The 20,377-nt window shown below is 50.8% G+C and overlaps 1 protein-coding gene across 4 annotated transcripts in view; it reads left to right on the top strand.

The window, feature by feature from the left end:
* The window catches only part of LOC105480882 (endoplasmic reticulum-golgi intermediate compartment 1), a 121,573-nt gene that overhangs the window by 51,721 nt on the left and 49,475 nt on the right, over positions 1–20,377 (top strand). For all 4 annotated transcript variants that reach the window (XM_011740082.2, XM_011740076.3, XM_011740077.2 and 1 more), the window contains exons 2-3: positions 5,653–5,714; positions 14,242–14,314. In XM_011740082.2, coding sequence (XP_011738384.1) covers positions 5,653–5,714; positions 14,242–14,314 — 135 coding nt within the window. The remainder of the gene's footprint in view (positions 1–5,652; positions 5,715–14,241; positions 14,315–20,377) is intronic.

Below are 20,377 nucleotides of genomic sequence, written 5' to 3'. Positions count from 1 at the left end.
CCCGAGTAACCGGGATTAAAGGCATGCTCTAAGTGTGAATAAGTGGCATCTCTGTCTTTGATTTTTCTAAATTTCCATTTGAAATACTTTTTTAGCTTTTTGTTCTGAAATAATTTCAGACTTTTCCCCCAAACTGCAAAACTAGTACAGAGTTCCTGTATGCCCTTTACCCAAGCGTCCCCAAATGTTAACATCTTACATAATCATAATGCCATGATCAAGAGCAGGAAAATCCATTAGACAGTGCCACCGGCCAGTCTGCAGTTCGTACTCAACTTTCTTCAGGTGTCCCACTGATCGCCTTTTTCTGATCCAGGATCTCATCAGATTTAGTTGTCATGTCTCTTTAGTCTCCTTCCATCTGTGACAGTTCCCCCAGCTTTTCTGGTGCTTTCTGACCTGAATGCTCTTGACAAGTGCCAGCCAGTTTTTGTTTTGTTTTGTTTTGTAGACTGCCCTTCACTTTGGATTTGTTTGATGTTTTCTCATTATTAGATTGAAGCAGTACCTTTTAGGCAGGATCCCCCCAGAAGTGGTGCTGTGCCCTCCTCAGTGTGGCATATCAGGAGGCACGGGGTGCTGATGTGTCTCCATGCTTCCGGTGTCCACTGTCTTCACCTGGTTAAGATGATGCCTGGGCCAGGCACAGTGGCTCATGCCTGTAATCCTAATACTTTGGGAGGCTGAGGCGGGCAGATCGCTTGGGCCCTGTAGTTGAAGACCAGCCTGGGCAACATTGCAAAACCGCATCTCTACAAAAAAATAAAAAATTTAGCCAGGCATTGTGGCGCGTCTCTGTAGTCCCAGCTACTTGGGAGGCTGAGGTGGGAGGATCGCCTGAGCCTTGGGAGATTGAAGCTGCAGTGTGTCATCACGTCACTGCACTCCAGCCTGGGCGACAGTGAGACTCTGTCCCTCCAGCCCCCACCAAAAAGATGATGTCTGCCGAGTTTCTCTACTGCACAGTCACTCTTTCCATTTTGTAATTAATAAGCATTTTCTGGGGAAGTGCTTTGAAGGTATGTCAATATCCTATTCTTTATCAAACTTTTGATTTGTTCATTTCTTTATTTCTATCTATGTAGATTCCTGCCTTTCTGTTTTATCCAATGGCTTATAATCTGTGATGATTGTTATTTATTTTGATGCTCACATTGTCTATTCTTTGGCCAGTGGGAACCCCCTTGAGCTTTTTTTTTTTTTTTTTTTTTAAAGACAGGGCCTCACCCTGTAGCCCAGGCTGGAGTGCAGTGCTCACCATAGCATTAAACTCCTAGATTCAAGTGGTCCTCCCACCTCAGCCTCTTGACAAGCTAGGACTAGAGGCGCCACCACCACGCCCAACTTTTGTTGTTGTTGTCTTTGTTGTTGTTGTTGTTGTTTGTAGAGATGAGGTCTTGTTATGTTGCCCAGGCTTTTCTTGAACTCCTGCCCTCAAGCGATCCCCCTGCCTGGGCCTCCCAAACTGCTGGAATTACAAGCATGAGCCATTGACTGTGTCTGGCCTCTTGTTGTCCTTTTGACATGTCCTTTTCATTCTTTGAACACTTTCTTGGTTTCTGACATAAGAAGGTGCTCCAGGCCCATCTTGTATTTTTCCTGCCCAGCCTAGAATCAGCCATTCCAAGGAGCTCTGACTCCTTTAAGTAGAGAATAGTGATTAGAAGCCAAGATTTGGGTGCTCGTTACACTCACTGCTATTGGGCTGTTGCTGTTGCTGGATCTTCTCTATGGAAAGAGCGAGGAAATGTATGTATATATGATATGTATATATGCATGTGCATATTTCAGTGTTTGGGTATATTGAAAATGATTAATTCATACTGATATTTCCATTACCACTCTAATACCATGTTTTCACCCCCCTTCCCTGACAGTGAGGCACCTAGCCCCACTATCCTTGTACACGTACATGTTTGACCAGTCTCTCTGTATGTAACAATCTCCTATCTCTTCCTCACCCTGACTGAGCTTAGACACCCTGCCCCGAGCCACCGCTGCCTCCTCACCCAGAGCAGCCTCTGACTTCCAGTTTTGAAACAATGGTTCTTATATTTTTTATTTTTTAATTTTTGTTATTTTGTTTTGAGATAGAGTCTCACTCTGTCACCCAGGCTGGAGTACAGTGGCACCATCTCAGCTCACTGCAGCCTCAACCTCCCAGGCTCAAGTGATCCTCCCACCTCAGCCTCCCGACTAGCTGGGACTACAGGCGCACACCAGCATGCCCAGCTAATTTTGTTCATTTTTTTGTGGAGATGGGGTCTCTCTATGCTGCCCAGGCTGGTCTCAAACTCTTATTCTCAAGCAGTCTTCCCACCTCAGCCTCCCAAAGTGCTGGGATCACAGGCGTGAGCCACTGTGCACAGCAGTTTCTGTATTTTTTAAATCGCGAGGCCCAGTTTCTGCTTGTCGGCCCCTGATGGTGACCTGGACAAAAGCTGGTTGTTAGCCGCTTGGGGTATCAAGCCCCAGGGCACTGCTGTCAATTCAGCTTTAATCTGTACGGGAACTTTTAGATCCCCTGTGTACCCCCTCATTTAATACTCAGAGAAGCTGAGGCCCAGCAAGGGCCAGGGATTTTCTGCAGGTCCAAGACCAAGTTGGGGTGGAGTGAGGACGAGAACCCTCCCACTGCAGCCCTTCCCCGCTGCCTGGCTACCTGCTACTCATTTCTCCAGTCTTCTTAGGAGAACCCACGTGCCCTCCCCACTGGCCCAGGCTGGCCTTCCTATGACACGAAGCGGACCACATCCTTCTCTAGCTCTGCGGGGCCTCTCTGCTCAAATGGTCACCGCCTAGGCCCCGGGCCTCATGTCATCTGCAGACACGTGTCATTTGTCCTATAGAATGTGGGCCCACCATTTGAGAATGGTGAACTTCCACGTCAAATTCCATTATTTTTGGCTTCTCTTGGAAAATCAGAAGATCTGTCCTTCTGAGTCTGCATGTCTGCCTGGCAGGCGTCAGCGGGGTCTCAGTGACGGCCACCCGCTGGTTTGTTTTCTCTCCATTCCCTCTCCCCACCCCCACCTCCCGAATTTGCTGACCTCTCATAGTCTCCCACAGTAGACCGCCCACCAGCTCCCATCGACACTTGGTGTGAGACTCCCCAGCCACGGCCTGGCCCTCAGGACCCTCTCCTCCAGCCCCGCCCCAGCTTTCCATCCTCCTCTCCCTCCACGCCAGGCCGTGCCCCATGCAGGAGAGAGGACGGTGCCCAGCTTCCTGGGTTCGGTCCTACTGTGTCTTGGCTTCTGCTCCTCTCCTTGCCTAGGCTGCTCTTTCCCTCCACCCACCTCCTCCTCCTGCTCTGTGCACACATCACCCCCTGTAGGAAGCTTCACCGAGGACCCCAGGCCAAGTCAGGTACCCCCTCCTGAGTTAATCCACCACCTCATGATGAAGATGCCACTACCTTCTCTTTCTGTTTCTTTGCCTCTACTGCTAAACTACAAACTCACTGGGCCAAGGGTTGATTTTTATCTCCTTGCGTGAGGGCCTAAAAGAGGGGGTGAGTAGTAGGCGCTGTGTAAATGTTAGTCAAACAAGCGTTAATAATAATAGTAACCACAAATATCCACATGGCATTTCTGGGTGCCAGGCTCCGCCTCAGTACTTTATATGTGCTCAGTCATTTCGAGCCTCACCACCATGCTGTGAGATAGTTACTGTTGTTGCCCCCACTTTATAGACAAAGAAACTGAGGCACAGAGAGTTTGAGTGACGGACCCAGAGTGGCACAGTAGTGGTCATGGTTGAGCCCAGGCACCTGATTCCACAGCACGTACTCTTACCTCTCACACAACTCTCTGTGTTAAAGTGGCCCACACTTTCTGACTAAGGAATGTGAGTAAGTATGGACAGGTGAGTTGCAGAGACCCCTGACCTCCTGACCACACCCTAGCCCCAGCTTCTGGTACCCTCAGGGGCCCGAGCACAGGTGACTGGGAGCTAAGCAGGCAGCAGAGAAAGTGGTACCTTTTAACTTGGCAGCCCACAGGAATTTTTCTCCCCTGAGGTCTTAGGAAACTGAGCTTGTTTCACGTGTAATTAGGGTGAGCACACTGATTCAAGCATCAGCCCTTACGCAAGGTTTCCAAGGCATTGCGTCGGGTTTAGCCAGGCACACTCTTGTTTCCTAATCACCAAAGAGGAACCACGCACCAGCCTGTCACCCGCGAGGGCTGGAGCCCCTGGCCTCTCCAGCAAGTCAAGTTCTGTCTGAGAGCTGAGAATGCCGTGTGGACTGAGGAGGGTTCTGTCGATCAAACTCTGCTGTGGGAGAACTGACTGCCGCACAGGTTCAAGTGAAGGAAAGGAAGCCAAGTGCGTGGGGAGCCTCCCCTGTGAGCTCTCTGCGTCACATCCTTTACAGACACTTCTTTCCCTCACCCTGTCCGTGGCCTTGCAGGGTCTAGTGGTAATGGTCCGATATTTACAAAGGCTCAGAGAGGTGAAGTCGTTTGCTGAAGGTCACACGGTGAACAAGAGGACCAGCCGAGATTTGAACCAGGGTAGTCTGAGTCCAGGGTCTTAACTCTTAAATAGCTGCTGTTAAAGCAGAGCAAGAATTAAACCCGTGTCTGTCTGATTCCAAAACCCTGAATTCTCCCACCACACCACACGATTTCCCTGAGCTCTGGTGGGATCCACAGGAAAGAAAGATATCTGTCTGCTTCTGGGAGGGACAGAAACCACACAAGACAGGAACCAGAGCCATCACGAGCTGATGCTGAGCCTGTGGGCTCCTGGCAAGACTTTCTGTTAACCTCATGCCTTAGCATTCTTAAGAAAAATCTCCATGAGGCAGACAGCAGGAGCTAGGGGGGCGCAGCAGGAGTGGAAACAGGAGGAGGCAGGAAAGGGAAGAGGGGGAGGAGAGGTGACGTGGAGCAAGAATGCAGCATCGTCACATAACTCGAGCAGGGCTGTGCGTTTCCCTGCTTCCTCTAGCGTCAGAGTCACCCCCGACTCAGGGGTTCCATTCACTCCTTAATTATCCAGTGCCTACTAGGCACCAGGCCCATGCTAGGGTTTGGGAACGTGGCAGGGGACAAAACCTAACGAGGCCCCTGCCCTTGCGGAAGTCACACTCTGATGGAAGATCCACCGATGAGTGGGAGGGTCATCTGGTGGCTCACGCCTGTAATCCCAGCACTTTGGGAGGCCAAGGTGGGCAGATTGCTTGAGCTCAGGAGTTTGAGACCAGCCTGGGCAACATGGCAAAACCCCGTCTCTACCAAAAATACAAAAATTAGCCAGGCGTGGTGGCGCGTGCCCGTAGTCCCAGCTACTCGGGAGGCTGAAACATGAGACTCACTTGAACCCGGGAGGCAGAGGTTGCAGTGAACCAAGATTGCACAACTGCATTCCATCCTCGGTGACAGAGCGAGACCCTGTTAAAAAAACAAAATGTTACGAAGTAGAGATGACAAGGGGACGTGATCTAAGGGTGTTGCAGGGAGCAGGGATTCCATCAGAGAGGCCTCCCACCAGGCATCTTGGAGAAAGTGTCCTGAAAGAGCAGAAAAACTGTGGGAAGAACCATGGTTTGCTGAACCATGTGGCACATGAGCCGGCACCACTGCCTGCTGCCTTGAGACCCACCCTTTGTGCCCACCTCACTCCTGTTCCATTTGCTCTCCGCAGGTTTGACATCTACAGGAAGGTGCCCAAGGACCTTACACAGCCAACGTACACCGGGGCCATTAGTGAGTAGCCATCCTCTGGCCATACCCTCTGCCGCATCTCCACTGCCCTTGCCTGCTCTCTCTGTGCAGACCGTCTGAGCCAGGGAGGAAAGAAGGAAAGACGGGAGGGAGGGAAGAAATGCTGAGTATCTTGCGGGAGCCCTTCAAACATTTCTTCACTTAATCTCTATCCTTACTGTAACCCTGCAAGGTATAGGCACCATCTGGAAGGACACAAAAGAAATTGTCAAGAGTAGGTGCCAGGCTGGGCGTGGTGGCTCACGCCTGTAATCCCAGCACTTTGGGAGGCCAAGGCAGGTGGATCAATTGAGATCAGGAGTTTGAGACCAGCCTGACCAACATGCTGAAACTCTGTCTCTACTAAAAATACAAAATTAGCCAGACTTGGTGGCACATGCCTGTAATCCCATCTACTCGGGAGGCTAAGGCAGGAGAATTGCTTGAACCAGGGAGGCGGAGGTTGCAGTGAACCAAGACCACGCCATTGCACTTCAGCCTGGGTGACAAGAGTGAGACTCCGTCTCAAAAAAAAAACAAAAACCAAAAAACCAATAGCTGCCCCTGGGAGAGGAATCGGGCCCAGGGATGGGAGAGATTTATTTTTCTCTTTATACCTCAGAAACGATTTGAGTTGTTCACCAAAGCATGTTTTTATCCATTAAAAAAAAAAATCATGATCTCATCCAGATTTGGGGTTCTGAAGACCATTCTTCAATAAAAGGAACCACGGCTCCTTGGAGAAGTGGCTGATTTCAGGGCTAGGCTGGGTAAGGAAAGAGGAGCCTGGAGCACCTGGTGTCAGCAGGACCTAGGAGCCAACTTGAAAGCTAGCCTGTGACAGTAATAAAATAAATAATGACATTATTGGCTTAGAAGCCAGAGAATGAAGAAGCAGTTCTGTGAGTCCTAATTAATATCAATAAATGGGGGAGAAGAGACAAATCCTTACAGAAGAATTCCAAAATATACAGGTTGAGTATCTCTTATCCAAAATGCTTAGGACAAGTGTCTCAGATTTTGGATTTCAGATTTTAGAATATTTGCATTTTACTTATCAGTTGAGCATCCTACATCCAAAAACCTGAAATCCAAAATGCTCCAGTGAGCATTTCCTGTGAGCATCACATTGGCACTGAAAATGTTTCAAATTTTGGAGCACTTAGAATTTCGGATTTTCAGATTTGGGATACTCAATGTGTGTGCAGCTTTTCTCCCAGCCAGGTGATAGAGTTTCATTCCCCTCTCCTCGCGTGTGGGCTTAGTAACTCTGTTTCAAAGAATAGAGAGTGGGAAGGAAAAATAAGGCCTTTACTGAGGACATGTGGCAAGTGCCAGTGAGGAGCCAGGTGAGGAAGGCTGGCATCACCAGTGATAAGCCACGTGCATATCGTGAGCCCCTGACAGGACGCATGGGGGCATCTTGCCTCCATGGGATCGTCCCCAAAAACCACAGTTCAGTCTAATCATGAGAAAACTTACAATCCCAGGTCAGGGGACATTCTATAGGATACTTGACCAGTACTCTTCCAAAGTGGCAAGGTCTTGAAAAACACAAAAGACCGAGGAACTGTCACTGATGAGAGACTAAGGACCCAGGATGAAAATGCAAAGTGGACTCCCGGATCAGTTCCTGAAACAGAAATCAGGAGTTTGTGGGAAAACTAGTGAAGCCCAAATAAAGTCTGTAGCCGAGTTCATGGTACTGTACTAATGTTAATTTCTTCATTTTGACAAATGTAAGATGCTAACATAAGGGGAAGCCCAGTGAAGGGCATATGGGAACTGTCTGTACTACCTTTGCATCTATGATTATTCTACAGTAAAAAGTTTTAAAAACAAACCAAAGCCACCTTGAAAACAGGAGATGCTTTCACCTCATTTTCCCAATGAGAAAATGAGCTGAGAGAGGTGAGGTGAAATTTCACAGCTCACAAAATATGGAGCCATGACTCATACTCAGGTGGGCCTCCTGGCACCCCACATGCCCCTCAGTGCCTGGTATGGGAGAGAGACCTGCCCCGCTGACGGTCCCAGCCCTGCTGCCTGAGCAGGGTCCTGGGCCGGGCAGTCGGTCATACTGGAGTCCGTTTCTCCTGGTTCAGGCCGTTCTCAGTTGGGGGAGGACCTTGGGGATCCGCTGGGCCTGTTGAAGCTGCAAGATGCCTTAGAGAGCCCTGAGGAAGGGACAGCACAGCCGCATGGCGGGATGTATGTCACACAGGCTCTGTGTTCTGGCGGAGCAACATTCATCCTCCCATTTAGCAGCAGTATGACTGGGCAAGTCACTCCCCTCTGAGCCTCAGTTTCCTGATCTGGGGATTAAATGTGTCCCTGGACATGTCTTGTGCAGGGCACATGCTAACCCCTCAGTACACGGATGACTCTCCTTCTTATCACTGTCCTCCTGGAGCCTGCAACCCATGAGGGCCTCTGGCCTGAGAAGCTGTGCAGCTCTGTGCCTCGATCCCCGAGGAAAGGATATGGAGGGGACCATGAGAGAAAAGAGACTTGGTAGTTTATGAACCTGATCCAAAAAAATCAAATGAGGTTTCCTGCCCCATTCCTACCGTCCACCAATGGCTCCATCTTCTTCCCTCTTCTCCATCTTGCAGTCTCTCCCTTGTCTGGTATGTTTAACAGTCAGGTGTGTATTTATTTTTCTAGAGTTTAAAAAAAAACATTTAGGCTTTTTTGTTTTGTTTTTTTTGAGATGGAGTCTCGCTCTGTCCCCCAGGCTGGAGTGCAGTGGCGCGATCTCGGTTCACTGCAACTTCTGCCTCCCGGGTTCAAGCAATTCTTGTGCCTCAGCCTCCCTGAGTAGCTGGGACTACAGACGCCTGCCACCATGCCAAGCTAATTTTTGTATTTTTAGTAGAGACAGGGTTTCACCATGTTGGCCAGGCTGGTCTCAAACTCCTGACCTCGAGTGATCCACCTGCTTTGGCCTCCCAAAGTGCTGGGAGTACAGGTGAGAGCCATTGCGCCTGGCCTATTTAGGCTTTGATATACGTATATCACTGATTGAAACACAAAAAGGAGCATACTCTGCACACTGTTCTTCCCTTGCCTTTCTTCCGCTGAAACATCCTGGGCACCTTTCCTGCCAGCGGATAAATAGCCACCACATTCTTCTTTCTAGCTGTGTCACATTCTGTTATCTGGCTGACCTACGGGGCCTGTGGCCAGCCCCTGAGGGTGGACATTCCCCATTCTGGTTTGTTGGATATCCTTGTCCACATCTTTTTGTATCCTTGTACAGTTATTTCTGTAAGGCAACTTCCCTAGAAGAGGAATTACTGGGTTAAAGAGTATGAGTGTTTTGAAACTTACAAGGTCCTGCCAAAGGGCCCTCCAGGGACATGGTCTGATAGACAGTTTCAGCCACGGCACAGGAGACAGCAAATTTCCTTACACAAGAGGAAAGGCGTGAGGCATAGGAAACCAGCTCTTAGCTACCATTTAGTGCCCAAATATTTATTAACCAGGTCCTTGGGCCAGGCGCCATGCCAAGCCCTGGGACTGTGCTGATGAACGGGCTTCCATCTTTGTCCTTGAGGAGCACACGGCCGGGCAGGGCAGGCCGACTCGGACACACACCATTTCATTACTTTGTGATAGGTGCTGTTAATAACTGAAGGAAAGATCAGGGCGTTGGAGACTCACAGCTCAGGGTTTAAATTTTGTCTCCTCCACTTACGTGACTGTGTGACCTTGGACAAATTCCTTGGCCTCTCGAAGCCTTGGGTCTCAGGTCCAGTGCCCCCTTTGGCTGGCCGTACCAGGTTTCCTACCAGCAAGCCTTCTCCTGGGGTCACGTTCCTACTCTCCCAATGCCTGAGTCAGTTTCAGAAGAAGGCTGGAGTTGGAGAGCCATAGAGTCCTGCCCAAACATGGACTGAAAAACCTTCATCAAAAAAAGCCTTCAGTATCAGAAGGCCTTTCTGGTTGAAATAGTTCTTACCTTCTTACCTTCTGTCGTGTTTTTCATTCATTCATTCAACAAATATTTATTTTATACCTTATCTGAGCCAGGCACTGTGCTAGTCCCTGAGGCCACAGTGGCATTGAGATCTGGTCTCTGTCCTCCTCCTCTATCTGGGGTAAGGGTAACACACGCCATGAACGCGTGTGATTGGGACCTTTGGACCACTTGAATCTCTGCCAAGCAGACTTGGCACTTACTGTGTCCACCTGCTGGGCTGACCAGGCTTCAGTCCGAGCCTTGAAAAAGCACACAGATCTCAGAAGGAGGCCTTTCCATCCACATCCCCCCGGCTCTGGTGTGGATGGAATTAGAACCCTGGGACACGTCTACAGGCATGGAGCACAGAAAGTAGCTAGGAGGCCTGGACCCAGCCAAGTCAGCACCAACTTTTGAACACTCCCTGTTTTGTTTTGTTTTGTTTTTTTGAGACAGAATTTTGCTCTCGTTGCCCAGCCTGAAGTGCAGTGGCTCACTGCAACCTCCGCCTCTCGGATTCAAGTGGTTCCCATGTCTCAGCCTCCCAAGTGGTTGGGATTACAGGCACCTGCCACCGCACCTGGCTAATTTTTGTATTTTTAGTAGAGATGGGTTTTCACCATGTTGGCCAGGCTGGTCTTAAACTCCTGACTTCAAGTTATCCACCCGCCTTGGCTTCCCAAAGTGCTGGGATTATAGGCGTGAGCCACCATGCCCAGCAACACTCCCTATTTTTTTTTTTTTTTTTTTTGAGACGGAGTCTCGCTCTGTCGCCCAGGCTGGAGTGCAGTGGCCGGATCTCAGCTCACTGCAAGCTCCGCCTCCCGGGTTCACGCCATTCTCCTGCCTCAGCCTCCCGAGTAGCTGGGACTACAGGCGCCCGCCACCTCGCCCGGCTAGTTTTTTTGTATTTTTTTAGTAGAGACGGGGTTTCACCGGGTTAGCCAGGATGGTCTCGATCTCCTGACCTCGTGATCCGCCCGTCTCGGCCTCCCAAAGTGCTGGGATTACAGGCTTGAGCCACTGCGCCCGGCCCCCAACACTCCCTATTTTGTGCCTGTTCATCATTACAGCATCCAATGAGTTGTCAGGGCTTGGGGGAGGAGGGTGCAAAAGATTCTGAAATACAGGTCCTATATGATCCTGGTCAGAAAGTTGCAAGCTTCCAAAGCAAGGATGTTTTGCCTGCTCAGTTTTCCAAGAGGTTTAATAGCCTCAGTTTGCAGATGAGGAAGGGAAGAACAGGAGCCAGGAAATTTGGATTGATAGCTGATCTCTTCCAGTGGATTTGTTCAGCAGCTGGAGAAGACAATCTGAAATTAATCCCTCTGCCATTTGAAAACGAAAGAAAACACAGCCACTCAGTAAACTGATGTAGAACCTGTTTTGAAATAGATTGCTGAGTGAGCAAAGCATGGTGGAAAAGAGTGTGCCCATTACGCTGCTGTTCGCTTAGGGGGATGTATATATATGTTTCAATGTCCGTGGATGGCCACATGAAACTGTAACAGGGAATCGGGGGCTGCAGATCAGGAGAGACAGACTCACTTTTTTATACAGCTGGATTTTTTTTTAATATATAATATGCATCGTTAACTTTTTTTATTTAAAAATTTTTGTTTGTTTCTTGCTCTCTCTTATGGTGCTGATGATAACTCCTTTTTTTTTTTTTTTTTTTTTTAAGTAAAACCTTTAAATGCTTCCCCAGTACAACTTTTTCAAAGTTTGGGAGAAACTGGGAGTAATTCTAGTATCCCCCATGTCTCAGGGTGGTTGGAGAGACTCAGTGAGCAGTCTGGGGACATCCTGCCCTTCACTTGGAGCCTAAGTTCTTGAGGTTCCTTTTCTCAGGGCGTTGGCTTTAAAACCACGTGGGTTCCAGTCCTGCCTCTCCTGCCCCCACACGGTGAAGCCTTGGGCCAGCCTCCTTGTCTCGCTGTGCCTCCACACCCTTAACATGGGCACCGCCCCCCTCAAGGTGGGTGGGAGTGTGAGGTGACAGGACATCTGTTAATGCACTCACGACAGGGCACATAGCAGGTATCCAGCGAACACTCTCTTCCCCTTTCCCTTGGAATGCATCTTTGGCTATTTGTTTTGAAGACAGACAGAAAGATGGCTATTTGCTCTGAAGATAGATTGATCAGTCGATCAATGACTGTTTGTTTTAGATATAGGTAGATGGGCAGATAGATATACATAAATAGATATGGGCCAGGTGCGGTGGCTCACGCCTATAACCCCAGCACTTTGGGAGGCCGAGGTGGGCAGATCACAAGGTCAGGAGATCGAGACCATCCTGGCTAACACGGTGAAACCCAACTCTACTAAAAATACAAAAATTAGCCGGGCGAGGTGGTGGGCGCCTGTAGTCCCAGCTACTCGAGAGGCTGAGGCAGAAGAATGGCATGAATCCAGGAGGTGGAGCTTGCAGTCAGCCAAGATTGCGCCACTGCACTCCAGCCTGGGCAACAGAGCAAGACTCCATCTCAAAAATAAATAAATAAATAAATAAATAAATAAATAAAAATAAATAGATATGGAGTAAGAAAAATAATAGAGAAAACTGGCTGTCACATCCGTGATGCTGGCTCTGCCAGTCCAGGTGCAGACTGCAGAGAATGCAGCAGAATTAGCAAGAGGTACTGGGAAGTCGTCTTTGCAGGAAACTGAGGGTCAACCAATGTGTCAAATCACTTTCCCCAGGTCACCAAACCGTTCCCACATCTGCCTCATGGAAGTCCTACTCATGAGCTGATGCTCAAGTAATTATTACCTGCCGGGCTCTGTTTCAAGCTCAATCCTTAGGTTACTGAGATCCTCAGAGCAGCCCTATAAGGCAGGCACTACCATTGCTGCCATTTACAGGAGAGGAAGTGGAGGCACAAAGAGGTTAAGTAGCTCACTTAGGGCCATGCAGCAGGTGAGCAGTGAGCGTGGTACTGGGATGTGAGCCCTTGCCCACTAAGCTCCTCTGGGATAAACTTAGGTGGGGCGTATTCAGCCCTCATTTTGTATCCTGGGAGCTGACTCTCTGCTGTACACAATACCTATTAGTGCCTCCCATGTCCCCAGCCCCAGGCCAGGCACTGGAACTCCAGAGTATTTGTCTTTCTGGATATGAATGTAGTGGGGGAAACAGCCACAGATAACCGATAAAATGTGGAACATGTTCAAGTAGAGGCTGGGAACACAGAGGAAAGAGTGACCAGCTCCACCTCTGGGAGTGGGGGAAGCTTCCCATCAAAAGGGACATTTGAGTCGGGCCTGGGAGGATGAGTAGGAGTTCACCAACCAGAGAGGATAACCATGGAGGAGGAGGGATGATGAGTCTAGCAAAGGAACAGAAATGAAAGGCATGTTTAGGGAATAGCATGCAGCTTGGTGTGGCTGGGTGGTTGGACATTGTGGGGAGTGTCAGGAGATGGGGCCGGTGAGTGGAGTTGAGGGCCGGACCCTGGGGCACTTGTTATGTCCTGCCTCAAGGAGTGACTCCAGGGTCCACCAGCCTCAGTGTCCTTAGGCAGATGAGAGAAAAACAGCTGACATGGCCAACCCCAGAATTCTGTTCTACACTCTCAGCATTTTAAACATATTGGACCGGCCGCGTGCGGTGGCTCATGCCTGTAATCTCAGCACTTTGGGAGGCTGAGGTGGGTGGTTCACTTGAGAACAGGAGTTCAAGACCAGCCTGGCCAACATGGTGAAACCCCATCTCTACTAAAAATAAATAAATCAGCTGGGTGTCGTGGCAGGCACCTGTAATCCCAGCTACTCGGGAGGCTGAGGCAGAAGAATCACTTAAACCCAGGAGGTGGAAGTTGCAGTGAGCCAAGATTGCGCCACTGCACTCCAGCCTGGGCGACAGAGCAAGACCCTGTCTCAAAAATAAAGAAATAATAAACCTATTGGGCCATTCTTCATTTCCATGAAGAATTATTTCTTCTCTGGAAGCACCGCTGTGTATAGCCTTGTTTTCTTCCTTCTAAGGACGGGGGCACAGTATGGATGGCACCACAGAGGGTGGTGATAAACAGCAATGGACTCTGCCTCAGCCTCAGAACCAGAAAGGCAGAAGGGAATGGTGGGGCCTGTGGCAAACTCGTGGGCTCAGACCCTCTGTGGGAACAAGGGTTAAATGTTCTTCTGGAGAAGGCAGAACGCTGGCCTTTTATGTGAACTATGCTGATTGTTCAAGGTGGACTCCAAATTGTGAAATATGTTATCACTCGAGCCGAACAGAACACATTTGTGGGCCACCGGTTTGCAGCCTCTACCTTTGCCTGGCCTCTGCACTAAAGAGCTCTCCTGGAACGAAGCGGGGCCAACCCCAGGAGGCTTGCTCATGTTGGCAGGTTGATCCACACCTGGAGGCCAGACCAGCACCCCGAAGGCAGGGGGTGGGGCTGCTTCATATTGAGGCTCGAGTCAGAAGGGGCTTTGGAAGATCTGTGGGCAGGTCCCCACACCCTTGTCCTGGGGCCTCTTTCCTCTTTTCTCTAGGCTGGTCTTCCTTCATCAGTGCCCACTACCCTTAACAGTTTGCATTTCTGTTGTTTCTTCCAGTCTCCATCTGCTGCTGCCTGTTCATCCTCTTCCTCTTCCTCTCGGAGCTCACCGGATTTATAACGACAGAAGTGTAAGTCATACTTCCCCGATGGGGCATTCCAGGATGTTCTGGGACCCCAGACAAGAAGAGGGAGGGGTCTTTGGCCAGGTGGCTCACACCTGTAATCCCAGCACTTTGGGAGGCCGAGGCGGGCGGATCACCTGAGGTCAGGAGTTCGAGACCAGCCTGGCCAACATGGTGATACCCTGTCTCTACTAAAAATACAAAAATTAGCTGGGCGTGGTGGCACGTGCCTGTAATCCCAGCTACTGGGGAGGCTGAGGCAGGAGAATTGCTTGACCCTGGGAGGCAGAGGTTGCAGTGAGCCAAGATTGCACCACTGCAGTCCAGCCTGAGTGACAAAGCGAGACACTGTCTCAAAAAAAAAAAAAAAAAAAAGAGAGAGGGAGGGGTCTTAAAAAGGAGAGAAAGTTCCAAACCTTCCAACTTCTGTCTCCAAGTCTGTGGCATCGGTTGTGCTTCTGTTTCTTAAAAGGACTATAAAGTCAGAGCAAAAGTGAATATTGCCTTGTTAAAGCTGAAGAGAACATTTTGGTTCTGTTCCGTGGGGGTTCTCCTGGGTTCACAGAAGAACAGAAATAATTTGCTCATCTCTGCCATCCCTTTGTTTGGTCAGTGGGCTTTTTTCCCTCTGAATCATCACAGGGTCATTTGATGTGAGAGCTAAAGAGTCCAGAGAAACTAATGGATACAGCTTCCTACCGGAGGGGGCGAGGTTGCTGACATCAGCACCCGGCCCCCTGGACTAACCCCCTTCCCATTTCTCAGGCCCACACTTGGTGAGGAATCGGTGCAGGTTTCCTGGCAGTGGGTGACGCAGTTAATCCATCCCTGATTCCTAGAATTATCTGTTGTCTGGATAACCCAGTAAACGCTCTGGGGTGTGTGTAACAGAATGCCATTGGAATTATGCAGTCACGACCTCATCGGACGCCCCTCTGAGATGGAATTAGACCCAGGAGCTTCCTGCCTTTGGCACTGGCTTGAGGCTTCAAAGCCTCTTCGCTTCTGTGTTTACAGCCCGGAAAGTCATCACAGAGCTGGGCCCTGACCACCCACTCTCCTGCTCAGCACTGGAATTTTCTTTTTCACTAATGGGATTTCTTGGTTTCCTTTGCCTCCACTCAGCCACAAGACAATAGGAAACTAAATACATAGCTGCTTAGCCCAAGACAACTCTCATTATACAAGCATTGCCACCTTTAGTTCTCAAACAGCCCCAGGAGGGAGCTGCCCCCTCTTTACAAAGAGGAAATTGAGGCCCAGAGAGGTGGAAGGATCTGCCCACAGCCATATAGTTAGGAGGTGGCTCCCAGCCTTCCCTGTCTCCTGAGCCCACGTGTGTTTGACCAGCACACTGAGAGGCCTATGAGATGGGAGGGCTGGTCTCGCCTTGTTTCTGGGTATACCTTTCAGCCCTCCCCTGGTATGGGAGAGTTTGCCTTTCCTGGTCACTCTGATCCTGTTTTAACCCTGATGGCACCAAAGCCCAGGGGACCTTTTACAATGGTGGGAAGAGTACTGGTTAAGGCATTGGGAGACCCAGGGCCAGGTCTCTGCTTAATTACTACTTTGCTGTGTGACCCTAGGCAAGCTGCCAAACCCCTCTGGGTCTCAGTATTGGTAGCCAAATGAAGGAGAGTAGACCAGAGTCTGAGCTCCCTTCCAGCTCTGGGAGAGGTTGGTCTGCTTCCCAAGACATGACTGTGTGGCCATGCAGCATTCGAAGAAGGGGTTTTGTTCGCCCCAGGCCTCCAATGGGAGATGACCACATCCAAGTCAAGCATCTTCCCCTCTGTACAGCTTGGTCACTGGACATCTCACCATCACCCTATCACGAATCAGAGGTCGAAGCAGGGAGAGCAGCAAGGGGTTGAGACTTGCTGATGTTATGAGGTACCTGTTGTATGCCAGGCACCCAGTGGCCTCTGCAGGCTGTACCCCACTCTCTAGGAGGGGACCTGCTTGGCTTGGCAGGCCTGTCATGTTCTGAGCAAGGTGACAGAGGCACACATGTGTCATCTGCTGAGACCAGGCACCGGCAGGTGGCTTTATGTGTTTTGGGTAGGAGCACCAGCAGGTGCAAAGGGCCTGAGGCAGGGATTACCTGGTGCATGTAAAAGGCAGGAAGAAGGCCAATCAGCCAGGACAAAGCGAGCAAGCAGACAGGGTAGTAGATGGAGCAGGTAGGACGCAGACGGGCCAGGTAGAATTGGGACTCACTTCTTTTTTTTTTTTTTTTTTTTTTGGAGACAGAGTCTCGCTCTGTCGCCCAGGCTGTAGTGCAGTGGCATGATCTCAGCTCACTGCAACCTCTGCCTCCCGGGTTCAAGAGATTCTCATACTTCAGCCTCCTGAGTAGCTGGAATTACAGGTGAGTGCCACCATGTCCAGCTAATTTTTGTATTTTTAGTAGCGACAGGGTTTCACCATGTTGGTCAGACTGGTCTTGAACTCCTGACCTCAGATGATCCACCTGCCTCAGCCTCCCAACGTGCTGGGATTACAGGCGTGAGCCGCTGCGCCTGGCCTGGGACTCACTTCTTGATGATGAGCTCGTGGAGCCCAGGGCTGGATCTGCTCACTCACTGCTTTGTGGCTCCACACGTGGAGGAGCTGAAAATGCCAGTGGAGGCCACAGTCAGCAAGCAAACAAGACTAGACTGTATCAATCGGGGGCAAGTGCTCCAAAGACAAGGACTAAAGCAGGGCAGCGGGTAGAAAATGAGACAGCTGCAGGCACAGGATATTTTATGAGGCTCAAACAAGATTATTTAGCTGAAAGCTACTTAATATAGTGCCGGATATACTTTAATATCACAAGGTCTGTAGCTCTTTGTGCATTTATTCATTTCCTACATAGTTCCTGTCTAACTTTAAAGAGGTTTTAAGGCCGCTCCGCACTAGGCATGTAAGTGCTCAGTGAATGTGAACTCCTCGTCCCCTCTTCCGCTTTGAGTTAAGAAGATGGCTGTCTTGCCTGCTGCTGACAGCGTGTGGGGCGGCATTCCCAGCTCATCCCACATGAGGTGGGGCACTGAGGCAATGGGCCGCCTTCAAGTGAGTTTTGACGTCACAGCTTGAGGCTCGAGCAGGTGTGGCCCCACCCGCACAATGCCTGGGAGCACTGGGGAAGGGCCCTTCCAGCAAGCCCAGACAACTCTTGCAGTCTCCCCAGGGCAGGGCTGCTGCTTTCTGACGAGCACTGTGTGTTCCCACTGCTCCCCATTCTCCTGCGCCAGGACTTCCTCTCCCTGTCTCCCGGGGATAGCCTGGACGCTCTGACCCCACCGAGTTCCTGGAGAGGTACAAAGCTTAGATGATGAGGGGAGGAAGGGGGCCAGGTGCAGTGACTCACACCTGTAATCCCAGCACTTTGAAAAGCCAAAGCCAGAGGATCACTTGAGCCCAGGAGTTCAAGACCAGCCTGGACAACACAGTGAGATCCTGTCTCTGCAGAAAAATTTTAAAAACATTAGCTGGCCATGGATGCACACACCTGTAGGCTCAGCTACTTGGGAGGCTGAGGTGGGAGGATCACTTGAGCTCAGGAGATCCAGGCTGCAGTGAGCTATGATGGCGCCATGGCATTCCAGCCTGGGAGACAGAGTGAGACCATGTCTCAAACAAAAACAAAGCAAAACAAAACAAAAACATGAGGGGACATTTTTTGAGCATTTGCCTGAAGTCTAACCCTGTGCTAAGTCAGCGGCTGGAGAGGGAGGGAGGCAGGGGTGAACAGAGAGGTCTGTCCGGAGCTGAGGCCAGAGGCTTCAGCTATGAAGGTACAGTGACCCCAATGCCCCCTTCCCTCCCTGCTGCCTCCTTACCAAGGTGCAGGAATTGCCCGAAGGGCCTCCGCAGGGTGAGCCCTAGGACTTACTAAGCAATCGAGAGGAGAAAGCATCGCATCTTTGGGGTCTTCCAGTTGTCAGAAGCTTGTGACCCCAGGAAGCCCTGCAGGTTTGGGAAGAACCGAAGGTCACAGTTCTCTTTTTCTGAGTGGCTGGCCCTCTGTGGCAGGTTTGTGGCTACAGTGAGGTCAGTGCCCCCTCCTGTCACTGTGAGATTGTAACTTAAGGAAATGAGGTCACCGTTGGTTGGATCAACATGGCTCCAGCCCCAGCCTGTGGTTATCAGTGACATAAGACACTTATTCTGGCCTGGGCCTGGTTGCGGGGGAGCGGGAGGCACATTTGTTTGGGTGGTTGGGCTCCAACCTGGCTTTGGACAGGCCAGTAATTATCCCTGGGAAAGAGGCTCCACAGAGTGTTCTGAAACTCTGTGTTTCCAGGGAGCAGGCCCCTCCTCAGGCAACCTGGCCACAGAATGTTCCAGCCTCTGACTGCCCAGTCTCTGACTGCTCTTAATAATTGTTAACCTCATGAGGTGCTGGGATTATAGGCGTGCATACTGTGCCCAGCAGGTCAGCACTTCATGATGGTCATCTCCTTGATCATCGCAGGACCCCTCAAGGTAACTACTACTGTTCACTCCATGTTACACCTGGGGAAACTGAGGCACCAGGCGGCCAAAACCACATGAAGCAGTAAGTGGTGAAACTGTAGTCAAACCCAGGTCTGTGCTGCTAAAGCCCAGACTCAGCACCTCTCCTCTGTTTTACCCCACTTCCCTGCCCCGAGCATTTCAGGGCCCCAGGCTCATGGGAGCCACTGCTTTTTGGTTAGAATAGTTGACTGGAGGACTTGCATGCACGCTTCTAGGGTGAAGTGGCCAAACAGGCAGATGGAAGCCTGGGAGGTGGGAACTTGGAGGTCACCTGGAATCATGTTCTCACAGGCTCCCCATAGGAGGCCGGGAGTGGGGAGCAGCAGCTTAACCAGGAGGAGGAGCTGGAAGTCTTCAGGTTGCCTGCCTTGAGCCTGGGTTGTGAGCCAGGCTGTGTAGAGGGCCCCAGGCGTCCCATTAAGGAGCATGAAGGACATAGCTCTTAGCAGTAGGAGGCCTGAGGGCGTCTGAGTGTGGAGTGACGGGTTTACGTCTCGGGCAGCTCACCTCTTGTGAAGATGGGTTTGGTGTGGGGCCACCCAGAGGCCAAAGCCCTGCTGGGAGCTGGGGGATGACCCAAGTCAGAGGGGCTGAGGGTGCTGGGACTTTGGCTTTGGAGCAAGGGTGGGCAGAACCCGGTGGTTGGCTGCCAAGGGATGTATTTTAGACGTCCGCGTGGTGGGTGCTAGATGCACATACTTCCACCTGGACGAGTCAGGATTTGAAACTCAAGGTTCCGGAGCGCGTGCTTGCAGAATCTCCGTCCCTCCCTCCACCCCACCCCAAGCCCTTGCGGCGGGCCTCACTGCCGCCTAAGTTTCCATTTGATCAAATTTTGAAGCATGGAGGTCAGATACTTCTGGCAGGAATCTGAACTATTTAAGGGCTCTTCTAAAAGCAAATAAAATTGTTTTGTATAGATGTCATCGAACTCATGCCTCAGACTAGAATTTCAAGGCCCTCCACCACATTCCATTTACACTCCCCCCACCCACACCTCCCCGGGCCCTTGCGTACCTCTCCCTACAAGGCCACTGCCCACCCGCACCCCACCCTCCCACGCACTCGCCACGCTGGGCCTGACTCCCTGATGCCATCTGGCGTCCCCCACCTGGAATGTGCTCCTGACGGCTCCACCAGCGCGCGCCTTGCCTGCGTCCTGCGAGTTCTGCTGAGGACTTCCTCCTCCACTCAGGCTCATTCCACCGAAGTTTGTGAGCACAAACTCTGTGCTGAGGCTCGTGGAGCCCCCGTCCTGGGGGTGTTGATGGGGGTGGGGGAGGCTTGTGGGACAGACGCAACTGGACCCCTAAGCACTCCTGTACCCTGGGCCACGGTGGGGAGGGGGGGCACACCTGAAGATTATGAAAAAGGACTAGGATGCCTGTATCACAAGTCCACTTGAGGGCCACCGGCCCCTCAGTTTTTCACCGATTCCCATCCCATCCAGGCAGTGCAATGCCTTGGAAAGAGCATGGGCTCTGGGCCCCCTGTCCTTGGGCTGGGATCCTGCCTCTGCCTCCTCCTGGTCCTGTGATTTTGGCCAGCCATCTGTGCTCCTCT

This window comes from Macaca nemestrina, chromosome 6, assembly GCF_043159975.1.
Source record: "Macaca nemestrina isolate mMacNem1 chromosome 6, mMacNem.hap1, whole genome shotgun sequence".
Lineage (NCBI taxonomy): Eukaryota > Metazoa > Chordata > Mammalia > Primates > Cercopithecidae > Macaca > Macaca nemestrina.
The sequence above is the reverse complement of the archived record's forward strand: the minus strand, read 5'-3'. Positions and strand labels throughout refer to the sequence as shown.